This window comes from Oncorhynchus mykiss, chromosome 6 (assembly GCF_057628025.1).
Source record: "Oncorhynchus mykiss isolate SJ-2025 chromosome 6, ASM5762802v1, whole genome shotgun sequence".
Classification (NCBI taxonomy): Eukaryota; Metazoa; Chordata; class Actinopteri; order Salmoniformes; family Salmonidae; genus Oncorhynchus; species Oncorhynchus mykiss.
In genome coordinates this window covers 28,390,337-28,405,796 of record NC_143027.1, presented here as the reverse complement: position 1 = coordinate 28,405,796, position 15,460 = coordinate 28,390,337, and the positions used below count along the sequence as shown (strand labels likewise).

The following is a 15,460-nucleotide window of genomic DNA, read 5'->3' as shown; positions in this document are numbered from 1 at the left end:
CGGTCAATCACCCTCAGTCTGGGGCTCCATGCAAGATCTCACCTCGTGGGGCATCAATGATCATGAGGAAGGTGAGGGATCAGCCCAGAACTACACGGCAGGACCTGGTCAATGACCTGAAGAGAGTTGGGACCACAGTCTCAAAGACAACCATTAGTAACACACTACACCATCATGGATTAAAATCCTGCAGCGCACGCAAGGTCCCCCTGCTCAAGCCGGCACATGTCCAGGCCCGTCTGAAGTTTCCCAATGACCATCTGGATGATCCAGAGGAGGAATGGGAGAAGGTCATGTGGTCTGATGAGACAGAAATAGAGCTTTTTGGTCTAAACTCCACTCGCCGTGTTTGGAGGAAGAAGAAGGATGAGTACAACCCCAAGAACACCATCCCAACCGTGAAGCATGGAGGTGGAAATATCATTCTTTGGGGATGCTTTTCTGCAAAGGGGAAAGGATGACTGCATCGTATTGAGGGGAGGATGGATGGGGCCCATGTATTGCAAAATCTTGGCCAACAACCTCCTTCCCTCAGTAAGAGTATTGAAGATGGGTCATGGCTGGGTCTTCCAGCATGACAACGACCCGAAACACACAGCCAGGGCAACTAAGGAATGGCTCCGTAAGAAGCATCTCAAGGTCCTGGAGTGGCCTAGCCAGTCTCCAGACCTCTAACCAATAGAAAATCTTTGGAGGGAGCTGAAAGTCCGCATTGCCCAGCGACAGCCCCGAAACCTGAAGGATCTGGAGAACTAAAGGAAACGTATGATCTCTGTAATTGCAAACAAAGGTTTCTGTACCAAATATAAAGTTCTGCTTTTCTGATGTATCAAATACTTATGTCATGCAATAAAATGCAAATTCATTACTTAAAAATAATTGTGTGATTTTCTGGATTTTTGTTTTAGATTCCCTTCTCACAGTTGAAGTGTACCTATGATAAAAAATGACAGACCTCTACATGCTTTGTAAGTATGAAATTGGCAGTGTATCAAATACTTGTTCTCCCCACTGTATGTCTCTCCTTTTGGTTCTTTCCCTAGGCGTTATTTGGGGCTCCCGAGTGGCGCAGCAGTCTAAGGCACTGCATTTCAGTGGTAGAGGCGTCACTGCAGACACCCTGGTTTGAATCTAGGCTGTATCACAACCGGCTGTGATTGGGAGTCCCATAGGGCGCAGCACAATTGACCCAGCGTCGCCCAGGTTTGGCCGGTGTAGGCCGTCATTGTAAATAAGAATTTGTTCCTAACTGGCTTGCCTAGTTAAATAAAGGTTAAATATATAATATTGTTTCTGTTCTGTGTTTCATGTCTGTACGCTACTAATGTTTCTTGTTTGTTCCTTATGTTATTTATTATTAAACGTCACTCCCTGAACTTGTTTCCCGACTCCCAGTGTACATGTTACAGACCTCCTCTCAATGGGGGGAGGGCTTACTATGATTACTGTTATCTAAATCCCTGTTTCTCTTTGTCTTTGCCCTTTTGATAGAAACTGACGAGGACTCTGAGCGATGGTCTGCTGAAAGTGAGTGCAAAGGAAATATCAGGTTTCATGTTCTGAACTGTAACAAATCTACTCTATTTAGATGACCAGTATTTCCTAACACTCATTTCTACTGATCTTAAGGGAGCCGGGCCCTCGCTGCTGACTCAGCCAGTGGGCAGGAGACTCTGACCCATATGGACAATTATGGAGCCCTCCCTGACTGGTGAGACTGATGAAGGCGACTGTGCGAGTTCATGTTCAACCTCCTTATTTAAAACAACAGTAGAATTCCTGTTGAGAATGTTAAGATGTGTTTGTTTCTACTACTGTATAACCATGACTAAGTTCACAGCACACCAGATGCATGTGATCAGTCATTGTTGAAATTGAAACTGAAATTGAAACACGAGGTACATGCAACTTGGGTGAATGGCTATATGTGTGAATTCTAACCCAGTCCAAATGCAAGGAGTTGGGGGAGAGATGAAAACAAGTGCCGGATAGACAAGTTTGGATCTGTTCCTACAGGCACTGACAATGAATCCATGATTTAAGTTGTTTGCGTGTATGTTGGGGATTGTGTTTCAGGAGTGAGCTGGGGGTTAAAGATACGCTTTCAGACCGATGGGGGCACCCTCCACAGCCCAGGAGCATATTTGACTTTGAGCCTGGACAGAGCACCACATCAGAGGTCCAGAGTCAGGTAAAGCCTCACACCCTTTTTAATTTAACATGCAGCATTACTACACACTGGAATTTAGATGGCACCTGGACATAGTGTTTCTGCTGAACGGTAGCACTGTTGCACATATTTTCTTGAAGTTAGATTCAAAATTGCTGATTGTAAAACAACTTGTTTTTCATTGAAGTTTTCAAAAGAGTTGTGGCTTAGCCTCAGAACTATGTGCTGTATTCACTAGTGTGGGGGTGGGCTGCCCTCAAGAGCTACTTGTAACAGCGTTCACCTAATCTTTTTCCTATGAGGATTAGTTTGTGTCAATACCCTGGAATGCCTCTCAGCTGAAAGCACAATGAAAATAAGACTCCAGGCGTTTTTATGTTCATTTTTAATGTATGTAATGTCTCAAGCTACGACTTTTAATGATCTAATGAATTCAATCAATCAAGCATCTCACGCCAGGTATTCAGGAACTTGTTAATGCGGTCACTGGTACAATGGCACACCCACACCAGGTGTATTTCCGGTTTCCTTCTTAATTGCGAGAATTTTTTGGAACAAGCAAAATAACATGAAGAAAGTGTTTGTTTACCATGAACTGCCGTGAACTACCGGGTGGTCAACAGTGTTAGTATTGCTGTTTGTGATGCATGTGTTCCCTGGGTAATTTATTATCTTACTAAAATAAATAAGGTAACTCTTTTAACTGCCCATACATGTTTGTGTGTGTGAGTGTGAGGCCCTGTGAGCACTGAATGTCTGTTAAAATATCTTGAATGATTTAGAGTGGACTGTGTTTGTCTGGGCTGAAGTTTTGAATGGCTCTTGTCACCACGTCCCAGATCTGGTGCAAATTGAGCCCGGCGTCTCATAATGGGAAGAAAATAAAGCTTTGTTTCCAATCTGCCACAGAGTCCCCCACGGGGCCAGGCGTCTTGTGATACTGATTATGCCTGTTAACCTCTTGTGGTGTGTAATGCTTCACAGCGTGGAGGCTTATTGCATTTCCTCTGGAGGTCATAGCTTGGATTCCTCTAGATTAGGTAAAAGTCAACTCACTGATACAGGGTCAGATTTTTTTCTGGACCCAGGTTTTTTTATTTTCTTTTTCGGAGCTTAAAGGTCCCGAAGCTACTCTGGCAAAAGGTGCTTGTTTTTCTTTCATGCAGCCACAACTCAAGAGTGCCGACCAAAAAAATATGTACTTTGATTGAAACAAACCACAGGTATGCTACAGTTAACTTCTTATGGCTTACAACAACAGCCAGTGAAAGTGCAGGGTGCCAAATTAAAAACAACAAATCTCATAATTAAAATACCTCAAACATAAAAGTATTTTACACCATTTTAAAGAAACTTGTTGTTAATCCCACCACAGTGTCCAATTTCAAAAAGGCTTTACAGCGAAAGCACACCAAACGATTGTTAGGTCAGCACCTAGTCACAGAAAAACACAGCCATTTTTCCAGCCAAAGAGAGGAGTCACAAAAAGCACAAATAGAGAAATTAATCATTAACCTTATCTTCATCAGATGACACTCATAGGACTTCATGTTATACAATACATGTGTGTTTTGTTCGATAAAGTGCATATTTATATAAAAAAAATCTCAGTTTACATTGGCGCGTTACGTTCAGTAACGTTTTGCTTCCAAAACATCCGGTGATTTTGCAGAGAGCCACATCAATTTACAGAAATAGTAATCATAAACAAGGGTTATGCACCGAATTAGATATATTCTTCTCCTTAATGCAACCGCTGTGTCAGATTTCAAAAAAACTTTACGGAAAAAGCACACCATGCAATAATCTAGGTACGGCGCTCAGACAACAAATCAAGCCATACAGATATCCGCCATGTTGGAGTCAACAGAAGTCAGAAATAGCGTTATAAATATTCACTTACCTTTGATCTTCATCAGAATGCACTCCCAGGAATCCCAGTTCCACAATAAATGCTTGATTTGTTCGATAAAGTCCATCATTTATGTCCAAATACGTCCTTTTTGTTTGCGCGTTCAGTTCACAAATCCAAACTCACAATGCGCTGGCAAGTCCAGGCGAAAGTTCAGAAGAAAAGTAATATTACAGTTCGTAGAAACATGTCAAACGATGTATAGAATCAATCTTTAGGATGCTTTTATCATAAATCTTCAATCATTTTCCAACCGAAGAATTTCTTTGTCTTCAGAACAGGGCGCTTATCTATGGTTCCGCAGCCACGGCCTATTTTTAACCCCCTAATGGTTAAAGTTAAGAGTGGCGGTACAGTAGTGTAATCTGATCCTAGATCTGTGGTTAGGTACATCTTCTACCTCCAGCAACTTCTCTCCTTAGACCAGGCCTGCCTGTGTACAGAGAATCAGAGAACACAGACCATATCAATTGCTACACTCCTAAGTGACATCATGGCCTGTGATTCCGGTGATAACTACTGTCTGAGAGAATACTTTGGCTATAACTGGATCTCACTCTGCCAAGGTATTTCAAGGAACATGAAAAAGAGTTAGGAAGTTGAAGGTTTTTTAAAGAGTGTAGCTTGATGCAATTATTTCTGGTGTCAGTAACTGGGACAAACAGTATGTCTTCTTAATGAGGGAATGAGTTCTGTTTCATCTGGCTATTAAATTGTGGATGAAGTGTAAACGAAGTGACCCAGTTGGATGAAATGCTAGGGCTATAAGTAACCTATAAGGATGCAACCTCTACAGTCAGTTTACTGATTGATACGTCTACTATAACCAACTGACAAAATCTGTTCTCCCTGTCTGACTGTGTGTTCAAAGTCTTTGTTTGTTTCCCAGCCTCAGGGTCAGCCGGTGCAGAAGCCCCAGCCGCATCCACTACAGCCGTCCCAGCAGCCGCCCCAGCACAGACCCACAGAGGAACCCTGGTCCCCCATAGAGAAGCCGTCTAAGCCATCCGCCTTCGAGGTGAGTGCTCACAGTGATATGATAGCTGTCATAACCTTGACCTTGATGGCCAAGTGCAATGATTGTTTTAATGAGCTAGCAAAGAATAAGGAAAGAATCTTACCAGGATTATACAACTATGGAGACAACAATGTTTTGGAGAATTACTGTATTCAGTGGTACACTACATGACCAAACGTATGTGGACACCTGCTCGTCGAACTTATCATTCCAAAATCATGTGCATTAATATGGAGGTGGTCCCCCTTTGCTGCTATAACAGCTTCCATCCTTCTGCGAAGGCTTTCCACTAGATGTTGGAACATTGCTGCAGGGACTTACTTCCATTCAGCCACAAGAGCATTAGTGAGGTCAGGCACTGATGTTGGGCCATTAGGCCTGGCTCACAGTCGTCCTTCCAATTTGAGGTCAGGGCTCTGTGCAGGCCAGTCATGTTTTTCTACACTGATCTCGACAAACCATTTCTGTATGGAACTCACTTTGTGCAAGAAAAGGCCTTCCCCAAACTGTTGCCACAAAGTTGGAAGCACAGACTCATCTGAAATGTCATTGTATGCTGTACCACAGGGGTACTCAAGTACTATTTGAGAAGGTCCGGTCACCGAAATGTCCTAGGTGGCAAAGGTCCCCACCTCGCAACCCATACGACCCCAACTGTTCACACTCATCTTGTTGGCAGAGAGAAAATGTTGCAGTTGTAAAGCTAATTTCTTGCAATACTACACATTTTGCATTGGGCAGAGATGTTTTTGTTGTTGCTGTTTTAAAGCTAATTTCCTGCAATTCTATGCATTCTTCCATGTCTTATGTGTGTTTATATACTAGCGGTCGAAACACAGACTGACTAAAAAATATATACAGCAGCAGTCAAAAGTTTAGACACATCTACTCATTTTCATAATTTTTTTACTATTTTCTACATTGTAGAAAATAGTGAAGACAACTATGAAATAACACATATGGAATAATGTAGTAACCAAAAACGTGTTATATTTGAGATTCTTCAAAGTAGCCACACCTTGCCTTGATGACAGCTTTACACACTCTTGGAATTCTCACAACCAGCTTCATTAAGTAGTCACCTGGAATGCATTTCAATTAACAGGTGTGCCTTGTTAAATGGTGTGCCAAATTAATTTGTGGAATTTCTTTCCTTCTTAATGTGTTTGAGCAAGTCAGTAGTGTTGTGACAAGGTAGGGGTGGTATACAGAAGATAGACCTATTTGGTAAAATACCAAGTCCATAATATGGCAAGAACAGCTCAAATAAGCAAAAATAAACAACATTCCATCATTACTTTAAGACATGAAGGTCAGTCAATGAGGAACATTATTATTATTTGTTTCTTCAAGTTTCTTCAAGTGCAGTCACAAAAACCATTAAGCGCTATGATGAAATTGGCTCTCATGAAGACCACCATAGGAAAGGAAGACCCAGAGTTACCTCTGCTGCAGAGGATATGTTCATTAGAGTTAACTGCACCTCAGATTGCGTCCCAAATAAATGCTTGGAGTTCAAGTAACAGACACATCAACATCAACTGTTCAGAGGAGACTGTGTGAATCAAGCCTTCATGGTTGAATTGCTTCAAAGAAACCACTACTAAAGGACACCAATAAGAAGAGACTTGCTTGGTCCAAGAAACATGAGAAATGGACATTAGACTGGTGGAAATCTGTAATTTGGTCTGATGAGTCCAAATTTGAGATTTTGATTCCACCGCTGTGTCTTTTGAGATGCGGAGTAGGTGAATGGATTATATCTGTATGTGTAGATCCCAACATGATGCATGGAGGAGATTTGGGGGTGCTTTGATGGTGACACTCTGTGATTTATTTAGAATTCAAGGCACACGTAACCAGCATGGCTACCACATCATTCTGCAGCAATACGCCATCCCATCTGGTTTGCACTTAGTGGGACTATCATATGTTTTCAACAGGACAATGACCCAACACACCTCCAGGCTGTGTAAGGGCTATTTGACCAAAAAGGAGAGTGATGGTGCTGCATCAGATGACCTGGACTCCACAATCACCCAATTGAGATAGTTGGACCACAGAGTGAAGGAAAAGAAGCCAACAAGTGCTCACTATATGTGGGTATTCCTTCAAGACTGTTGGAAAATCATTCCAGGTGAAGCTTGTTGATAGAATGCCAAGAGGGTGCAAAGTGGTAATCAAGGAATTAGTGGCTACTCTAAAGAATCTCAAATATAAAATATATTTTGGTTTGTATAAAACACTTTGTTGGTTACTACATGATTCCATGTGTTATTTCATCATTTTGATGTCTTCACTATTATTCTACAATGTAGAAAATATAAAAAATTAATGAGTAGGTGTGTCCAAACTTTTGACTGGTACTGTATATATATTTTTGTAGACTTTTTTTGGGACCTGCGGTCCGTATTGACCCAGTTCCAGATCTGGTCCACAGCTTATTATGGAGGCTGTAGCATTAAGATTTCCCTTCACTGAAACAAATGGGCCTAGCCCAAACCATGAAAAACAGCCACAGACCATTATTCCTCCTCCACCAAACTTTACATTTGGCACTACGCATTCGAGCAGGCAGCGTTCTCCTGGCATCCGCCAAATTCAGGTTCGTACCTCGGACTGCCAGATGAAGTGTGATTCATCACTCAACTGCTCCAGAGTCCAATGGTGACGTTGGACTCTGACGTTGTTTCCAGAGACAGTTTGGATCTCGGTAGTGAGTGTTTGCAACCGAAGACAAATTATTATTATTATGAGCTACGTGCTTCAGCACTCAGAGGTCCCGTTCTGTGAGCTCAGTGACACTGAAAGTCCCTGAGCTCTTCAGTAAGGCCAATGTTTGTTTATGGAGATTGCATGGCTGTGTGCTCGATTTTTATACACCTGTCAGCAACGGGTGTGGCTAAAATAGTCGAATCCACAAATTTGAAGGGATGTCCACATACGTTTGTGTATATATAGTGTATCATTTGACTGATTTTAATTCCTTCCAACCACTGTGCTGCATTGGCCAGGAGTCTCTGCTCTCTGAGCTGAACTGTTTTGAGGCTGAGCTGGACTCAGACATCCAGGGTCTGGAGAGAAGACTTTCCCAGAAGAAGCAGACACGACGAGGCCGGGGTGAGGTACTGAGGCCCTTCTTGTGACTCTGCTGAAGCAACACTCCTCCCTGCTACCCTGCCTGTAAACCCCTCTCTCACTCCTCTAGCAATGAGGTCTGGTTACTTGCATGCATACAGTGCCTTGCGAAAGTATTCGGCCCCCTTGAACTTTGCAACCTTTTGCCACATTTCAGGCTTCAAACATAAAGATATAAAACCTTATTTGTTTGTGAAGAATCAACAACAAGTGGGACACAATCATGAAGTGGAATGACATTTATTGGATATTTCAAACTTTTTTAACAAATCAAAAACTGAAAAATTGGGCGTGCAAAATTATTCAGCCCCCTTAAGTTAATACTTTGTAGCGCCACCTTTTGCTGCGATTACAGCTGTAAGTCGCTTGGGGTATGTCTCTATCAGTTTTGCACATCGAGAGACTGAAAATTTTTCCCATTCCTCCTTGCAAAACAGCTCGAGCTCAGTGAGGTTGGATGGAGAGCGTTTGTGAACAGCAGTTTTCAGTTCTTTCCACAGATTCTCGATTGGATTCAGGTCTGGACTTTGACTTGGCCATTCTAACACCTGGATATGTTTATTTTTGAACCATTCCATTGTAGATTTTGCTTTATGTTTTGGATCATTGTCTTGTTGGAAGACAAATCTCAATCCCAGTCTCAGGTCTTTTGCAGACTCCCATCAGGTTTTCTTCCAGAATGGTCCTGTATTTGGCTCCATCCATCTTCCCATCAATTTTAACCATCTTCCCTGTCCCTGCTGAAGAAAAGCAGGCCCAAACCATGATGCTGCCACCACCATGTTTGACAGTGGGGATGGTGTGTTCAGGGTGATGAGCTGTGTTGCTTTTACGCCAAACATAACGTTTTGCATTGTTGCCAAAAAGTTCAATTTTTCATTTCAATTTTCAATTTCATTTCAGTTTGGTTTCATCTGACCAGAGCACCTTCTTCCACATGTTTGGTGTGTCTCCCAGGTGGCTTGTGGCAAACTTTAAACGGCACCTTTTATGGATATCTAAGAAATGGCTTTCTTCTTGCCACTCTTCCATAAAGGCCAGATTTGTGCAATATACGACTGATTGTTGTCCTATGGACAGAGTCTCCCACCTCAGCTGTAGATCTCTGTAGTTCATCCAGAGTGATCATGGGCCTCTTGGCTGCATCTCTGATCAGTCTTCTCCTTGTATGAGCTGAAAGTTTAGAGGGACGGCCAGGTCTTGGTAGATTTGCAGTGGTCTGATACTCCTTCCATTTCAATATTATCGCTTGCACAGTGCTCCTTGGGATGTTTAAAGCTTGGGAAATCTTTTTGTATCCAAATCCGGCTTTAAACTTCTTCACAGCAGTATCTCGGACCTGCCTGGTGTGTTCCTTGTTCTTCATGATGCTCTCTGCGCTTTTAACGGACCTCTGAGACTATCACAGTGCAGGTGCATTTATACGGAGACTTGATTACACACAGGTGGATTGTATTTATCATCATTAGTCATTTAGGTCAACATTGGATCATTCAGAGATCCTCACTGAACTTCTGGAGAGAGTTTGCTGCACTGAAAGTAAAGGGGCTGAATAATTTTGCACGCCCAATTTTTCAGTTTTTGATTTGTTAAAAACGTTTGAAATATCCAATAAATGTCGTTCCACTTCATGATTGTGTCCCACTTGTTGTTGATTCTTCACAAAAAAATACAGTTTTATATCTTTATGTTTGAAGCCTGAAATGTGGCAAAAGGTCGCAAAGTTCAAGGGGGCCGAATACTTTCGCAAGGCACTGTAAGTCAATATCATAAATCCATGTTATCATAAGCAGGGCTTATCCACAGACAGCATCATCACTTTTCTTTGTTGCAATACAGTAATAAGACTTCCCCAATTCTATACCAGAACCTTCACCTAGTTTCAATTGACTAGTCTATCTGTTGTTGATGATAGTCCCTTCCAGCTGTGGAGCATCTCCCCTCCTGAGAACTGTTTGAGACAGACAATCCTGCATGCCAACCCTGACTCTGCCCTGTGACCTTACTCAACCCCCCAGGACATGCCTGCCTGCCTTGCACTTGGATGTGTCTGACTCAAATCATATGCCCCCCCCCCAGATAAAAATACCATTATCAATTTTATCAATGTATTCAAAGGAGTGTAGGACCCAGGGGAGTTCTGTCTTCCTCTGGCTCCTTTGGGAGTGGTCACCACCTCTGCTCTGTCTAAGTATCTGAGATTTCCTTCAATAGAGAACAACAGCCTTTAATGTGATTTCTGCTTCCAGGGTGCCAGAAATGCTGATCCAGGAACTGCTGCAGGGACAGGGACAACACAGGACAACAGGTGAGTTATGGGTCAGGTCTGCACAAAGTTGTGGCTCTGTGTGTTGGTGTGATTGTATGTACAATGGTTTTTATCCCAAACAGTAAAATGATGTCTCAAGTTCTACAGGGTAGGTCATTGGTTGAGCTGTATCACTTGTTGTTGTGAAATATGTGCAGGGATTGTTGTTGATACAGGAAACAGTTATTATACTGTTCATTGTTGTATACTGCTCCTATAGTTACTGATGTGTGTCCTCAAAACCATGTAATTCACACACTATTATTTAATTTGCTCTGACAAATCTGTTCATAACAGAGGAGATATTTACTCCGCAAATATTTTAGCCTCTCTCAAATCATTCTTGTTCGTTTTTTTTCATCCAGAAATATTTTTGGGGAGGCAAAGATCTGCCAGTTGGTCTCTGACAGAAACTGTGCTTTGTTTTCAGACCATGAAAGTATTTTACAACTTTATTGTCCCACAAAGGCAACACATTTCTGACACCTCATACCACTTGTCTATGAGTAACAAATCCACCTGTTGTTTCTATAAGATCCACGTCAATGGCATTGAAACTTTTACTTGGTCATTAGAGTTGAATGACTGTTTTCAATGACGAAGCATCTACAAGACTGCTCACAACCATTTGGATTGCTGTTGTCTTGGTACTAAACGGTGAAACCCAATCGGCACACATTAGTTGAATCAACGTTGTTTCCACATTTCAAAAAATTACGCTGAACCAACGTGGAATTGACGTCTGTTCCCAGTGGCTTGTCTCTGTGTCTGTGCACTGACAGATTGGTCATTGAAGAGTCTATAGACCATGGCTTGATAACCAGTGCAGACAGATGAAGCAAGTCTCAAACTACAAATCAAATTATTGCAGTCAATACATTTTTGCGGGCATGTGAAATAACCATTCTACAGTGACCTGGAACAAAACAGTTTCTAAAAGGTGAAAAAAATCAAATCTTGTGACTTTCTAAAAATATCCTTCAGAATAAAGGTTTTTCTCCTAGTTGTTGTTTGCTAAACATATGTTTTAGCCCAGCGACCTAATGCACTTTCTCAGATATGTTTGTTTTAATAATGACACTGATTTGCTCACGCTGTTATGTTTTGGATGAAGTTTCCCTGTCATTTCAACATGGTAATAATGTCAGTGATTATGATGATGCTTAAAAGTTCTTTCCAAAGACATAAGGTCCCCAGAGTCTCCTCTCTCACGCTTGAGTCATCTGATTCTGCATCTGTTTCCTGTTTATTTGATCTTTACATGCAAACCATCAGCTGTGGCCAGAGGCCAAGTCTGCATGGCAAATGTGTATACTGCAGCACACAGCACTCTGTCCTCTCATATTGTGTGGAGCTCCACCATGTGGGCTGTTAAGATTTGGAAAAATCTAATTGACAGGAGTTTGTGGGAGCATACAGTCATAAAGTAAACATGCTATCTTTTTTTTTCCAGCTCCTTGACTGATTCAAAGCAACCTCTCCATTGTCCCATTGTCCCCACATCAGCTGTTGCTCAGAGGGCAACCCTCAGTCCCACACATGGTAAGATTAGGAGTTGATCCTGGATCCAAGCATTCAGAAAGAGTGGTGCTATGGCTACGCCACTCAAATCAAATTTGATTGGTCACACACACACGAGATTAGCAGATGTTATTGCGGGTGTAGCGAAATGCTTGTGCTTCTAGCTCCGACAGTGGAGTAATTTCTAACAAGTAATATCTAACCAATTAAACATATACCCAATACACACATCTAAGTAGGAATTAAGACTACAGTATATACATATGGACGAGCGATGTCAGAGCGGAACGGACTAAGGTATAGAATACAGTATATACATATAGATGAGTAATGTGAGATATGTAAACATTATTAAGTGAGTGAGATACCGTAGAAGAGTATAGAAAACAGTGTACCCTCTGCTGTTTCCTGAAGTCCACGATCATCTCCTTTTGATTGTTGACGTTGAGTGAGAGGTTGTTTTCCAGGCACCACACTCCCGGAGCCCTCACCTCCTCCCTGTAGGCTGTCTCGTCATTGTTGGTAATCAAGCCTACTAGTGTTGTGTTATCTGCAATCTTGATGACTGAGTTGGAGGTGTGCTTGGCCACGCAGTCATGGGTGAACAAGGAGTACAGGAGGGGGCTGAGCACTCACCCATGTGGGGCCCCAGTGTAGAGGATCAGCTGAGTGGAGGTGACGTTTCCTACCTTCACCACCTGTGGGCGGCCCGTCAGGAAGTCCAGGACCCAGTTGCCCAGGGCAGGGTTCAGATCCAGGGCCTCAAGCTTAATGATGGGCTTGGAGGGTACTATGGTGTTAAATGCGGAGCTATAGTCAATGAACAGCATTCTTACATAGGTATTCCTCTTGTAGAGGTAATATGATCCTTGACACTCAACATTCAGTCTCAGTAAATTAGTTCTGTAAAGACTAGTAACAGTAGGTTGGACATAATACTGCTATGTACTTGAATTCTGTAATATGAATTGCTTAATTTAAAAGTGGGTAATATACATAATGTAATGTGTATATACTGTAGTGTACTTTATATAGTCTAATCAGTGAAAAGTCCATGGAAAAACAGCCTCTACTAACAGAATACAGTAATTCAATACGGGACTATTGTTGAAGTCTTTTGATTCCTTGTGATTTCCTGTAGTCTGTTACCTGATCTGTGTGAACAAATTTGATATGAAACTGATCTGGGTTAGTGAGAGGAGAGGTTTCTTACTTTTAGTATGGAAAGATCTGTAGTGTCAGGGTGGGGAGGAAGCACAAAAAAATAGGAACTTCGGGCCAGAAGTCTTAATTATAGATTAGCTTTATCCAACTGTTTTTCTTGGAAATTAGTCCAAGAGCCAGAACAAAAGTTTGGCTTCTTTTAATAACCTTTACTGCAGTGGGCTAAATCAGGGTCACACGGAGTGTTTCTTGGTTGTCTTAAACAAATCTGGATTTATTTATTTTTTACACTTTATATACACTGACCCAAAAAATAAAGGGAACACTTAAACAACACAATGTAACTCCAAGTCAATCACACATTGTGATTCTGCTACAGGTCATGTAAAAGGACCCATGAGCACCAACATGTGAAGTTCAAATGAGAATGTCAAATTGGATGTCAAATGAAAGCCAAGAGTTAATATTCTAGAGAAATGAAGGCATATATACATTTTTTCCATTCCAAGAATTTGGAATAAGCAAAGGCTTTGATTTCTTGTCAAAGAGTAAAAAGTATTTCAAGGTACTAGATATACATCAAAACACAATTTTGAAGTAAAGACGACTGCCAACTAATACCAACACTTACAATTAGTTTAGAATATTTTTTTTCTGCCTTCTGTAAGTTTAAAAAACATTGCCTTGTGCCTTTAAATTCCGTTACCAAAAACCCACAATCTTGAAGATATTTTCTATTTTATCTCCCGCGTGAGGAGGGAGGACAATGGAAGTTCACAGAAGTAACAAGTAAAGGTAGACCTATCAATTAGTTATAGTGTTTTTTACTGATATCAATTTTGTTTATGAAATAAAACCAAATCTGTAACATAATTTCTCAAAAATCAGTAATGGAATTTCTGCAATTTGAATTGGCTACAATGGGAAATCATAGTCACAAACCACAGTTGGGCCACCTGCTATTGTCCTCCCTTCGGCTGGCATTCTGGTATGTTCAGCTCATAACTGTTTTCTTTGTCTTTCTGTCATTTGGTGGTGACAGAACTCTCTCTCTCTCTCCAATGATGTCTCCTCTCCCGGGTCTTACTCACACCTACCCATGAGCCCCCTCTCTTTCCATTTACTGTAACAAGCATACTCACCCACTGAGCACCGACCAACACTGAACGCCCATTGACATTGAAAAGTAGTTGAAATTTGGTCAGTCCGTCCTGGCCTTGATTTCAACGTCCACAGATGTCATTTTTTGTCTTAATTTGCCCCAAACATAGATGTCCATGATTGGTTCAGATTTTGTCCGGACCAGACCAAATCTGAACCAATCATAGACATCTGTGTTTCACAAGTTTGGACAACTCAGCACAGCACCGTACAGTAAATAAGAGAGTAGTTTAGTACAGAAAGGTAGAGTACAGTACTGTACTGTAGAGTAGACTAGAGTGAAGAGTTCAGTACATTACACAGTAGAGAACTAGAGTTGAGTACACTAATGTACTGAATTATACTCCACTTTACAGTACTGTATTGAACTCTACATTACTCTACTGTTATGTGCAAAATTGTGTGCAGTAGTTTTTGGAAGACATGGTCATATAAATAACTGAGTGAGATTTACCGAAATTCTGTTACCAAACTTTGTATCTGCACAGTTTTTCCAGTATGTGTATTTGTCAAATGTTAAGTGTAAATGGTTAAGTGTAGTCCTTGTACATAGAGTTATGGTTTGTTAAACTTTTAAATTAATGTTTTTTTTTGGCATACATTTTGAAAAAGTCTCAGTGCAATTCGGTTACCGTGGAATGCCCTATACCATCTGTCTTGTTTCGTCACTAACCCCTGTTGCTGTTCTACAGTAGAACGCCTCTCCCCTGCACCTGAAGCCATGGAGTTCCCACCCAAGAGATTGGAGAAGCAGGTAAATGTATTTCTCTTTCTAAGTTATTGGGATATCCAACCTCTATAGGTAACTGTGTTGTACACAATGTCAGACCATTTTGAAAAAGTAGCGACTATCTTTGAGGAGAGGTTCCTCGCAGTAAGCTTTTGTGCTTTATCTTTTGTGCTCTGTCAGGAATCTGTATTTAGGAACATACTTTTGGCCATGTAGTGTATGTGGATACCTGCTCATCGAACATCTCATTCCAAAATCATGGGCATTAATACACCCTTTGCTGCTATAATAGCCTCCACTCTTCTGGGAAGGCTTTCCACTAAATGTTGGAACATTGC

General features: G+C 41.4%; 1 protein-coding gene across 22 annotated transcripts in view; it reads left to right on the top strand.

The window, feature by feature from the left end:
* Positions 1-15,460, top strand: part of LOC110525662 (vinexin) — a 60,855-nt gene that overhangs the window by 37,104 nt on the left and 8,291 nt on the right. For 8 of the 22 annotated variants that reach the window (XR_016496594.1, XR_016496592.1, XR_016496593.1 and 5 more), the window contains exons 7-14: positions 1,492-1,527; positions 1,630-1,711; positions 2,077-2,191; positions 4,972-5,100; positions 8,115-8,225; positions 10,488-10,546; positions 12,000-12,088; positions 15,088-15,146. Coding sequence is in view for 8 of the 22 variants with exons in the window: in XM_090237486.1 (XP_090093612.1) it covers positions 1,492-1,527; positions 1,630-1,711; positions 2,077-2,191; positions 4,972-5,100; positions 8,115-8,225; positions 10,488-10,546; positions 12,000-12,088; positions 15,088-15,146 (680 nt within the window). In the remaining 14 variants the exon portion in view is untranslated. Of the gene's footprint in view, positions 1-1,491; positions 1,528-1,629; positions 1,712-2,076; positions 2,192-4,971; positions 5,101-8,114; positions 8,226-10,487; positions 10,547-11,999; positions 12,089-15,084; positions 15,147-15,460 lie in introns of all 22 variants that reach the window. The other 14 variants (XR_016496591.1, XR_016496590.1, XR_002473806.3 and 11 more) reach the window with 3 other exon arrangements.